The sequence below is a fragment of the Monodelphis domestica genome, chromosome 2 (assembly GCF_027887165.1).
Source record: "Monodelphis domestica isolate mMonDom1 chromosome 2, mMonDom1.pri, whole genome shotgun sequence".
Classification (NCBI taxonomy): Eukaryota; Metazoa; Chordata; class Mammalia; order Didelphimorphia; family Didelphidae; genus Monodelphis; species Monodelphis domestica.
The window spans coordinates 514,722,593-514,732,807 of record NC_077228.1 but is presented as its reverse complement, the minus strand read 5'-3'; the positions used below and the strand labels follow the sequence as shown (position 1 = coordinate 514,732,807).

Below are 10,215 nucleotides of genomic sequence, written 5' to 3'. Positions count from 1 at the left end.
ATACACCGATACCTTCCATATCTTGGGTTTCCCCATAGAGGTTTTGATATATCACCGATAGGCATAAGAAACTAAATGGGAATATTTGGGGAGTTTTGTGAAGGCCAACAGATGACATAGAAAAAGTTTAGAAACTCAGAAATGCATAAAATACATGTACATATATAATATTAACAGTTTATTTTATTATTGTTTATTTTTATAAAACACTTATCTTCTGTCTTAGACTAAATACTGCAGAAGAGCAGTAAGGGCTAGGCAGTGAGGTCAAGTGACTTGTCCAGGGTCACACAGTTAGGAAGTATCTGAGGCCAGATTGGAACCCAGGACCTCCCAGCTATAAATCTGGGTCTCAATCTACTGAGTTACTCAGTTGCCCCCCCCTTAAAAAACACCATAAACACACACAATTTCCTTTCTAAAGTTAATAGAAAATAAAAGTTTGCAAAAAGAAAGCCAAAACATCTTAAGTGGATTTTCCAGTTACGGGGAATTTTCCAGATTCCTAACCCCCATGATGTGGAAGGGACACCTATATTTATTTTCTATCTCCTCATCTGTGTATCAGCTTTAACTCCAGCCAAGAGTAAACTCCCTGAGGGCAGCCATGGTTTCTTTTTTTCCCCTTGTGCATCATTAAATGAGATAATATTTGTAAGGAGCTTTGCAGAATTTAAAGTGCTATTTACATGCTAGATCGTATTATTAAAAGAGAGGGAGGGGAAGAAGGAAAGGAAGAAGCATTTACAGAGGGTTTATTATGTGCCAGTTAGTGGGTGAAAACCCTTCCGGGCGTATGCCCTTATGATCTCTATTTTACAATTGAAGAAACTGAGGTAAACAGCGGTTAATCAATTTGTCCAGCGTCACACAGCAAATAAGTCTGAGGCTGCATTTGAACTCTGGTCTTGGCCCCAGCCCTTTCTGTACAGTGAGCAACCTAACTGCCTTTATTATTATTAGAGTGTTATTTATTAAACACTCTATCAAATAATAAATAAACTGGACTGGTAAACCGGCGTTTATATCTTGGCTCTGACACTTCTAGTTTTGTGACTTTGAGCAGGATGGTTAGCTTTCTTGAGCCTCAGTTTCTCCTTCTGTAAAAGAGGGATATTAAAACCGTTCCTTTCAAGGTTGCTGTGAGGATCAGATGAGACAGTGGATGTAAAGTGCTTTGAAGTCCTATTTAAATGTCAGTTATTATTAAAAACCTCCTAGGTTGGGGCAGCCAGGTGGCTCAGTGGATGGAGAGCCTGGGTTTAAACTTGACCTCGGGCACTTTCTGGCTATGGGATGTTGGGCAAGTCAATTAACCCCAATGGCCAATAGCTCTGACCACTCTTCGATCTTCGAACCAATTCTTAGTATTGATTCCCAGACGGAAGGGAAGGGTTTAAAAAAAAGCTCTCCTAGGTGCTGTTAGGTCCTAGAGGAGACAGAGATCGGTCAGACCCGGTCCCTGCCCTCGCCAGGTTCCCCGCTGAGAGGGGATACAATCCTTGGACAAATAGTTAGTAAAACTCTTAAAACACAAAGGAGGGGGGCAGCTGGGTAGCTCAGTGGATTGAGAGCTAGCCCTAGAGACGGGAGGTCCTGGGTTCAAATCTGGCCTCAGCCACTTCCCAGCTGGGTGACCCTGGGCAAGTCACTTGACCCCCATTGCCTAGCCCTTACCACTATTGGCTCCAAGACGGAAGGTAAGGGTTTAAAAAAAAAAACACAAAGGAGATGCAGGGAAAGATCGTTGTAAATGGGTGTTCAGTCGCTAGGTGGCGCCATAGTGCGTAGAGCACGGGAAATCTGCGTACAAATCCAGGCTGGTGTTAGTTGGGTGACGGGGGGCGAGTCCCTTAACTCCGTTTGCCTCAGTTTGCTCCTCCAAAGACTGGAAAAGGAAATGGCAAACCACTCCGGTGCCCCGACTGCCTCAGTTTCCTGATCTGTTAAGTAAGCTGGAGAAGGAAATGGGACAAACCGCTCCGGTTACCTCTGTCAAGACAAGCCCAAGTGGGGTCCCGAGAATGGGACAGGAAGGACAACGCCCGAACGTCAACCCGGGGTAGTCCCTGCCCTCAGGGAGCTTCCGCTCTAAAGGGCAGCCTAGCGGGCGGATGGGTGGGCGAGGCTGGAGGGACGGGGGCGTTGGCCCCGTACTGTTCCCAGCCTCCGCCCCAGGGCCACAGCTGGGAAAGGCGGGGAGAAGAAGGGGCTTGGGCAGGCGAAGGGAGCGCGCGGGCGTGCCTCCGGAGGCGGCCCCGGCGTGCGTACGTACGCGCTCGCGCGGAGGCCAGGCGGCTCCGTGACGCGGGTCGGAGCCTTGTCCCCGGGCCCCGGGCCTGCCAATCGGGAGCGTGTGGAGCGGGATCCGGAGCGGTGGGAGAGCGAGGAGGAGGAGGAGAAGCCACGATGGAAGTGTGAGTGGGCTGCGTGGGAGGGAGGAAAAGACTCCTGGGCTGGGGGGGCAGGGATGCATGTGTGTGCGTGCACACGTGCATTCAGACGTGTGTGCGCGTAAGTGTGCATTGCCGGCGTGCGTGCGTGCGCCTTTGTCAGCGTTCCTGAAGCCTCTCCTGTGACCCCCACCAACCGCCCCCCCCACTTCTGGCGGCTGAGCTAAAATGAGCAGAAACGGGCCCCGGGAGACCGAGTTCCCGCGTGGGGGCGGGTTATGATTTAGTCTCCCTCCTCCCCTCCCCCCATCCCGCATGCCTCGGAGCCCTTTGATGCTTTCCCCCGCCCAGAGGTCAGCGCTCAGCCTCTGGGCAGTGCCCAGGCTCCATGCCCACGCCCGGCTCGGACCATTGATTTATCAGCATTTTTTTAGCCGCCTAACCATGGGGACACAACTGGACTTGAACCTGCGGTCCAAGGAGCGCCCCCTTGGACAAGGCACTTAATTGTAGGTTTCCTAAACCCAAAACCCACCAAATAACAAAATTCTTGTCTTCCATCTTAGAATCAATACTGTGTATTGGCTCCAAGGCAGAAGTGTGGTCAGGGCTAGGCCATGGAGGTCAAGTGACTTGTCCAGGGTCACACAACTGGGAAGTGCCTGAGGTCAGATTTGAACCCAGGACCTCCTGACTGCAGGCCTGCCTCTACCCTCCAGGAGCTTCAGTTCTAGCAGGAGATGGGACGAGCCCAGCAATCCTGCCTTTCCCCCAGCAGCCCCCAGCACCATCCACGCTTCTGTCACTTCCCTCCAAGTGATGATGGAAGGCGGTTGCTGCCCCTTTCTTATATTCTCTCATTTGAGCTTCAAAGTTGGGGCTGGGTTTGTCCCACTTTTACAGCAGAGGGAGTGCCCTGCCCTGCCCGGGCACACCAGGCTATCTGGGCCAGAGCTGCTGCCCCGGCCACGGGGGATTGGCGGGATTTATAATGGGAGAAAAGCCGAGTTAGAGACCGAGGACCCCCCACCCCTCCACCCCCAACAGTGTCCCGTGCTGAGGATCCCTCACACCCATGACTCGTGGAGTCGTCGATATCACTGATAGTACAATTTAATTAATTAATATTACCTGTGTCTGGGTAGAGTGAGGCAAAGACCCCGGGGATGGTGGGCTTTGGTATCAAGCTGGGCCTCTTCTCTCTCCTCTCAAGGCAAAATGACTTCCTTTTATTGTTTAGTTTCTAAGGGGAGGGAGTTGATTCCGCCTTTAAGTTTCTTTTCCCCCAAATTGATGAACTTGGAATATATACATATTTTCTCTTTTCAAAACTTTTTCCATGTTTCCATGATTCATTTTCTCTCCCTCTCCCCTTCCCTTCCCTTCCCAGAGCCAACAAGCCTTCTACTGGGTTGCACAAATGTTACTGGAATATAGATTTAAATTTTTAATTTTAAAAGTAGCAAAAATGTATTTTTTCTCTCCCATTAGAAAAAAACAAACAACAAAACAGAATGCTAAGTAGCTCGCTGGATAGAGAACCAAGCCTAGAGAGGGGAGGTTCTGGGTTCAAATGTGGCCTCTGATGCCCCCCAGATGATCCCTTGACCCCCATCGCCTAGCCCTTACCTCTCTTTTGCCTTGGCACCAATGCCCAGTATTGATTCCAAGGTGGAAAGGAAGGGTTTGAAAATAAAAACAAAATCTTGGGAGGAACAGACATAGCCGGAGGGTAAAGAGTACAATTTCTTCGTTGGGAGGTGAATGGCAAGTTTCCACCTCTGGAATCGCAGTCCTTGCACTGATCAGGATTCTTACGGCCTTCAGGGTGGCTGGGAGCTGCGCTGGCCTGGGGGATGAAGGAGAGTTTTAACACCTGGCTATGGTCCCGATGCCTGAAAGGATGGAGGGTCCGCTCAGCAGAATGGGGAAGGTTTGGGGGAAAGATGTGGAGTTGGAGATAGCCACAGGATGGGAGTGACCAGCAGACGGCCGGAGGGGTGGGACGGATGCCCAGGAAGAAGGTGCCAGGTTAGGCATTGGGTGGTGGTTGGTCCTTGAGCATAACTTTTGGGGGATTGACAGGACGACAAGGCCTGGATGCCTTTGGGAGGGCCACAGAGGAAGACCTACCTGGATTGCAGTGGGTCTTCACCCTGTTTTCCCCAAGGTTGAGGGGTATGTTAGTAAGTAAACGTGGTGGATACTTGATATTCTTGTCTCATTTAGCAAAGAGAATAAGAAAGAAAAAGTCACCACGAGTTCTTCCTGCTTCTTAGAGCAGGCCTTCCAGCTTTTTGCTCTTCTCTAGGGGCTGGGCCATGGGGGGAAGGACCCCTTTGGGTGTAGAGTACCAGATTTCAGGGCAGAAAGTTCTGGGTTTGAGTCGTGCCTCGTACGCTCCCTGGCGAGTCTGCTTACCTCTGTGAACCTCCGTTTCCTCCTCTTCCATTTTGAAATCTTGGATTTTGGTGTCATTCTTTCCCCATCCCCAAGCCAGTGGCTACTTGGAAATCTGGGCACGCGGGCATGTTCTTGCCTGCTGGCACCTCAGGAAAACCCCACAAAGTGCTGCCTTGTTCAGTGAGGCATCATGTCTGGGGAAACGGGCCCCGGCTGCGGGGATTTTTGTTTCCCTTTTCCCTGTTTCCATACTTTCTCAATACCCGAGTTGAGCTGCTGGGAAACCAGAAGCCTCCCACGTGGGTGGGGATGTTTTAAGGAGTGGGTCGTCAAGACTGGGAAAAAAAGCCTGGAAAGCTGGCAGAAATCAGCTTTAGGACTGGCCGGGCTAAGGAGGGTTTGGGGCTCCCCGTTCCCATTTTTGTGGTGATAATCAGGGCTCCTTAAAAAAGCACACCTTTCCTGTCCTCTTTTTACTATTTTTCATACTAAGTATTGATTATTATTATACTGATTCTATTTTATATGTATAGATAAATTTCAAGTTAGAAGAGTGGGCAGAGCTAGGCGATTGGGGTGAAGTGACTTGTCCAGGGTCACCCAGTTAAGAGTTGCTCAGGCCAAATTTGAACCTTTTTCCATCTCCAGGCCTGGCGCTCTGTCCACGGAGCCTCCCCTCAGAGTCTTTGACCTCCCTCCTTGACATCAGTTGGCCTCAGCCTTTGGCCCCCAGGGGTGGTCAGGTTTTGAGCCTGTGGTCAGCGGCTTCTTTTTCCACAGGAGTCAATAGCATTTGCGTTCTGATTTATTTCACAACTTTGTTAAATTATTGTGAAACAAGGAGCCGGGCTGCTCGCTGGGACTCACTTTCAGGCAGGAGAAGAGAGAGGGAGTCTTTCCTTTCAGAGAATTCCCCATGTGGAGGTCCTCGAGGGCAGCCAGGTGGCCTGGTTGATAGAATGCCAGGCCTAGAATTAGGAAGACTTGAATTCAAATCCTAGCTGGGTGACCCTGGGCAAGTCACTTCACCCCCAATGCCTGGCCCTTATTGCTCTTCTGTCTTGGAACTGATACTTAATGTGGCTTCTAAGACTGAAGGTAAAAGTTAAAAAAAAAAATGGAATTAACCATACGTATGATCTCGTTCACTAGAGCAACACCTTTTTGAGGTAGCTGCTGGTTAAATTTCTCCCAGCTTACAGGAGGGGAAACTGAGGCTCACAGTGATGCCAAGACCATACCACATGATGCAACACTCTTGCATTTACTGCTAATCATCATGGACAATCATATCCAAATGAAACTTCCCATAACTTTAACCTTCTGTTTCCTCTTGTTTGGACCTGATAACAACCCTGCAAGGTTTTTATAGATTGGGAAACTGAGGCTCCGGTTACATGACTTGGCCAAGGTCACATAGCTGGTGTAAGATACTCCTGGGGAAGGAGGATTTAGGGTGTGGGAAGGTTGGTCTGGCTAGGGGAGACCTTTTGGGAGAAGGAAACAGAAGAGAAGAGAAGAATTTCTGAGCAGGAAGAGATCTCAGAGGCCACATCCTCCCAGGTTTGATGGAGGAGGAAACCTGAAGGATGAGAGGCAGATGGTTCTGACTCACCCCATCCAGAGACTTGCCGGGATGAGGCAGCCCAGAGGGAGGAGGGGAGGATGCAAATTTCTGAATTGCTCCCAAGTTTAAAAGCTCGCCTCTTCTGGGAAGGCTTCCTGGATGGATTTTATTTTTAAATAGCTTTTATTTTGGATCTTTATCTTGGGTCACTATTAGGAACACAGTCACGTTTGTATGTCGTATGCATTTCCTCATGTCTCCCCAACTCTCATCAAATTAGCCCTCGCTTCCCCCCCTCCCAATTTATTTTCAGTTACTTGTAGAAACAATTTTTGACATTTTAGGATTCAGATTTCCGTTCTTCCCCCCAGAGTATACCAGTACTTTCATGCAATCCATATTCTCGTAGTTTAGTCCTCTTGTGAAGCCAGCACGGTCTAGGCACCCTTCCGTGCCTGCAGCCCCCCACTTCTCTTACTCGGCCTTCTCTTTTCCTGGTTCCGCTTCCCTCTGGATCAGCTCCTGCAGGTCTTCAGGGCTTCTCTGAATTTCACATTCTCAGCTTCCTCTGGTTCAGTCCTGTGCCCTTACGTCCTTGCCTCAGTCTTTCCCCTCCTGGATGGTGAGATTTTTTGCTGCCCCAACACAGAAGTCCGGCTTTGGATTCCCATTAGATTGTGAGCTCTTCACGGGCAGGGGCTGCCTTTTCTTCTCTTTGGATCCCCAGAGCTTAGCCTAGCTCCTGGCACAGAGCAGGTGCCTCACTGAGTCTCTCTTACCTTTGCTTTATCTTTTGTGGGTTCTGATCGAGGGCTTTGCTTGAAGTAGACTTTTTTTTTAAACCCTCACCTTCTGTCTTGGAATCAATGCTGCGTATTGGTTCTAAGGCAGAAGAGCCCAAGGGCTAGGCCATGGGGGTGAAGTGACTTGCCCAGGGTCACACAGCTGGGAAGTGTCTGAGGCCAAATTGGAACCCAGGATGTCCTGACTCAATCCACTGAGCCACCTAGCTTCCCCCTAAACTTTTGTTTTCTTAAGTGACCTCAGCTCCTTTCTTAGAGTCAATACTGTGTTCTGGCTTCAAGGCAGAGGAGCAGTCACAGCTGGGCAGTGAGGGTTAAGTGACTTGCACAGGGTCACCCAGCTAGGAAATGTCTGAGGTTAGATTTGAACCCAGAACCTCCCTCTTTCTGAGCCTGGCTCTCAATTCCCTCAGCCAGCCAGCCAGCCAGGTGCCCCTTGACCTGTCTCCTTTGATAATACCTCGGACCAGTCACTTACCCCATCTGTAAACCCAGCAGGAGAAGGAAATGGCAAATCAGAAATGGGCTCCTGAAGCTATGACGTCATCATACATCATCCCCCGCTTCCCATGTTACAAGCCCTTGTTTACTGGTGATTGGATCACTATCCTTGCCCCCCACCCCCACCCCCAGGGGAAGTCCCACCTCGGGCCGGGGTGAGCTGGGCGGACAAAGACAAGTATGTGGCTGCTTCAGTCCACCAACCCTCTATTAATAGGCCCCAGTCTAGAAATAAGATTGTTGGAGGGGGCGGGTGTGTGTGACGCATTAATGACGTCACAGCCCGACCTACTGCTTCAGGAGCTCATTTCTGGTTTGCCACTTCCTTCTCCCGCTCAGTTTAGAGATGGGGTTAGTGACCTGTCCCAGGTCAGGCGCCTTGTCAATGTCTGAGGTTGAATGTGACGTCACCGGGAGGAGTCTGGCTCAGTGCTGCACGCTAGCGCCCTCTAGCGAGCCAACCACCAGTGAACAAGGGCTTAGTGAGCGCCAGGGAGAGAAACGGATACTTAGTATTGACTACAAGATAGAAAAGCTTCTTAAAGCCTGTTTTTATATTCATACACACGCAGATGACCCAAATATGTACGCAAGGCTGTGTATACACACCTGAAAAGCTGCCTGTCTCCAGAGGGGAAATGGAAAAAAATCATTCTTGATGTCCTAGATTTGGGGAGCGCAGCGGAGAGGGTTAGCCCCAAGTCACAGATCCCGGAGTTCGAATCCCGCCTCCCATATTTCCTCGCTGTGAGATCCCGGGCACATCCCAGAACCGCCGTCTGCCTCAGTTTCTTGAGCTGTCAAACGGGAATACTAATAGCACTCAGCTCTGAAGGTTGTTGTGAGATCAATTGAGATAATATGGGCTTTGCCAACCTCAAAGTGCTATGTAAGTGCTTTTTGTTGCTTTTATTATAGGTTTGGAGGGAGAAACTCGAAAGGCATCTTGTCTAATAGTCTCAATTTATAGGGAGGAAACGGAGGCAAATGGGGTTAACTGACTTGCCTAAGGTCACACAGCCAGTAACTGTCTGGAGTGGTGGGCCACTTCCTCTCCCACTCGTTTTACAGAGGAGGAAACCGAGGCCAACAGGGCGAGGTGACTTGGCAGAGTCACACGGCCAGGAAGTGTCTGAGGCTGTATTTGAAGCCGGGTCTTCCCGCTCCTTTTCCTGTCTCGTGCTGTGACGGGTGGTGCGCAGGTGGAACACGTGCCTCACCTGAGCTGCATTCCCAGCATCTTTTTAAGTGACGCTCCATTTTATGGGAGGAGGCTCGGGAGATAAATTGGCTGCGACCCTCCCTGCAGGCTCTTTCCGAGCGTGTGCTTTTGGTGAAGTCTGCGGGTGTGAGTCTGGCCCTTTTGCTCTGCTTGCTTGACTGAAAGAACCTTTTTCTTTACTCTCTCTCTCTCTCTCTCTTAATTTATTATTAAAATTCCTGTATATTTTCAATACGAGGAGCATTTACTTATTTTTACTCCTACAACGGCTTCCTCCCAGAGGAACAAGATGCCTTTTTTCCTTTTGGCTCCCCTGGAAGGGTACGAGGAGGAGGAGAGCCCCAGAGCCCGCCGTGCAGGAGGGTTTGGGGCTTCCAGATTGTCCTCCGTCCTCAAGACGCCCAGCCTTTCCTTCAAATCAAATTCCTTTGATTTAATTAGCAAAGAAGCCCCGGGATCTGGTTAGCTGCCTTCAGCTTGAGGCGGAGGGACGCCAGGCGCTAATTTGATCTTTTCCTTCCTGTACGCTTGTTTTTGACATTTGTCTTTGCGTTTCACGGAATGAGTCCACAGTGAGGTCACTGTGGGGGGAGCAGCCGGAAGGTGCCATCACCTGCCCTCCCCGGGGCATCGGCAGGCCCAATCAAGGCCAGACACAGCTCGTTACTCGTTATTGGTCTGGACAGAGAGTATCCAGAGCCGTTCCGTCCCCGAGGATCTATCAGCCTCTTCTGTGGCCCCCAAATGATGTCTGACTCTGGGAACACAAAGACCAAAATGCAGCTGTGCTTGTGGCCCCTGATGAGGAGCTTCTGTTCTGTGGTGGACGGAAGACGCAAGGGATCCTCCCAGCGTGCCGAGGCCCTCCTTTCCTCTTGATATTACCGGGATATGGACAGACCCCTCCTCCCCATGCAGCCCCTTGTGTTGATAGACCTGTAGAGAGAGGGAGATGCTCAACTATGAGACATGTACACACACCATTAACCTTCCCTCTTAGAATCCAGACCGCGTACTGGCTCTGAGGCCGAAGAGCAGTGAGGGCTGGGCCGCAGGGATCAAGTGACTTGTCTAGGGTCACACTAACATATATGATCATATTGTGATATGATGTTATAATAATGTGACCCTGGACTAGTTGCTTTATTATATGTAATATGTAAATACATGTTGTTATTGATAATAAAACATATAATTTATTATGCCATAATTTACACATAATGTTTAATATATAAAATGATATATATCTATATACACACATACAGAGGTGGCTAACTCTGTAAAACCATTTTACTTTTTATTCTCATCAGAACCCTCGATCAAACA

At 49.7% G+C, this 10,215-nt stretch overlaps 1 protein-coding gene across 2 annotated transcripts in view; it reads left to right on the top strand.

The window, feature by feature from the left end:
* The first annotated feature begins 1,780 nt into the window (after positions 1-1,780).
* CRCP (CGRP receptor component) overlaps positions 1,781-10,215 on the top strand; it is a 36,186-nt gene continuing 27,751 nt past the window's right edge. The window contains exon 1 of one of the 2 annotated variants that reach the window (XM_007485679.3): positions 1,781-2,417. In XM_007485679.3, the coding sequence (XP_007485741.1) occupies positions 2,410-2,417 (8 nt within the window). In that variant the 5' untranslated portion in view covers positions 1,781-2,409. The remainder of the gene's footprint in view (positions 2,418-10,215) is intronic. The other variant, XM_056819704.1, reaches the window with a different exon arrangement.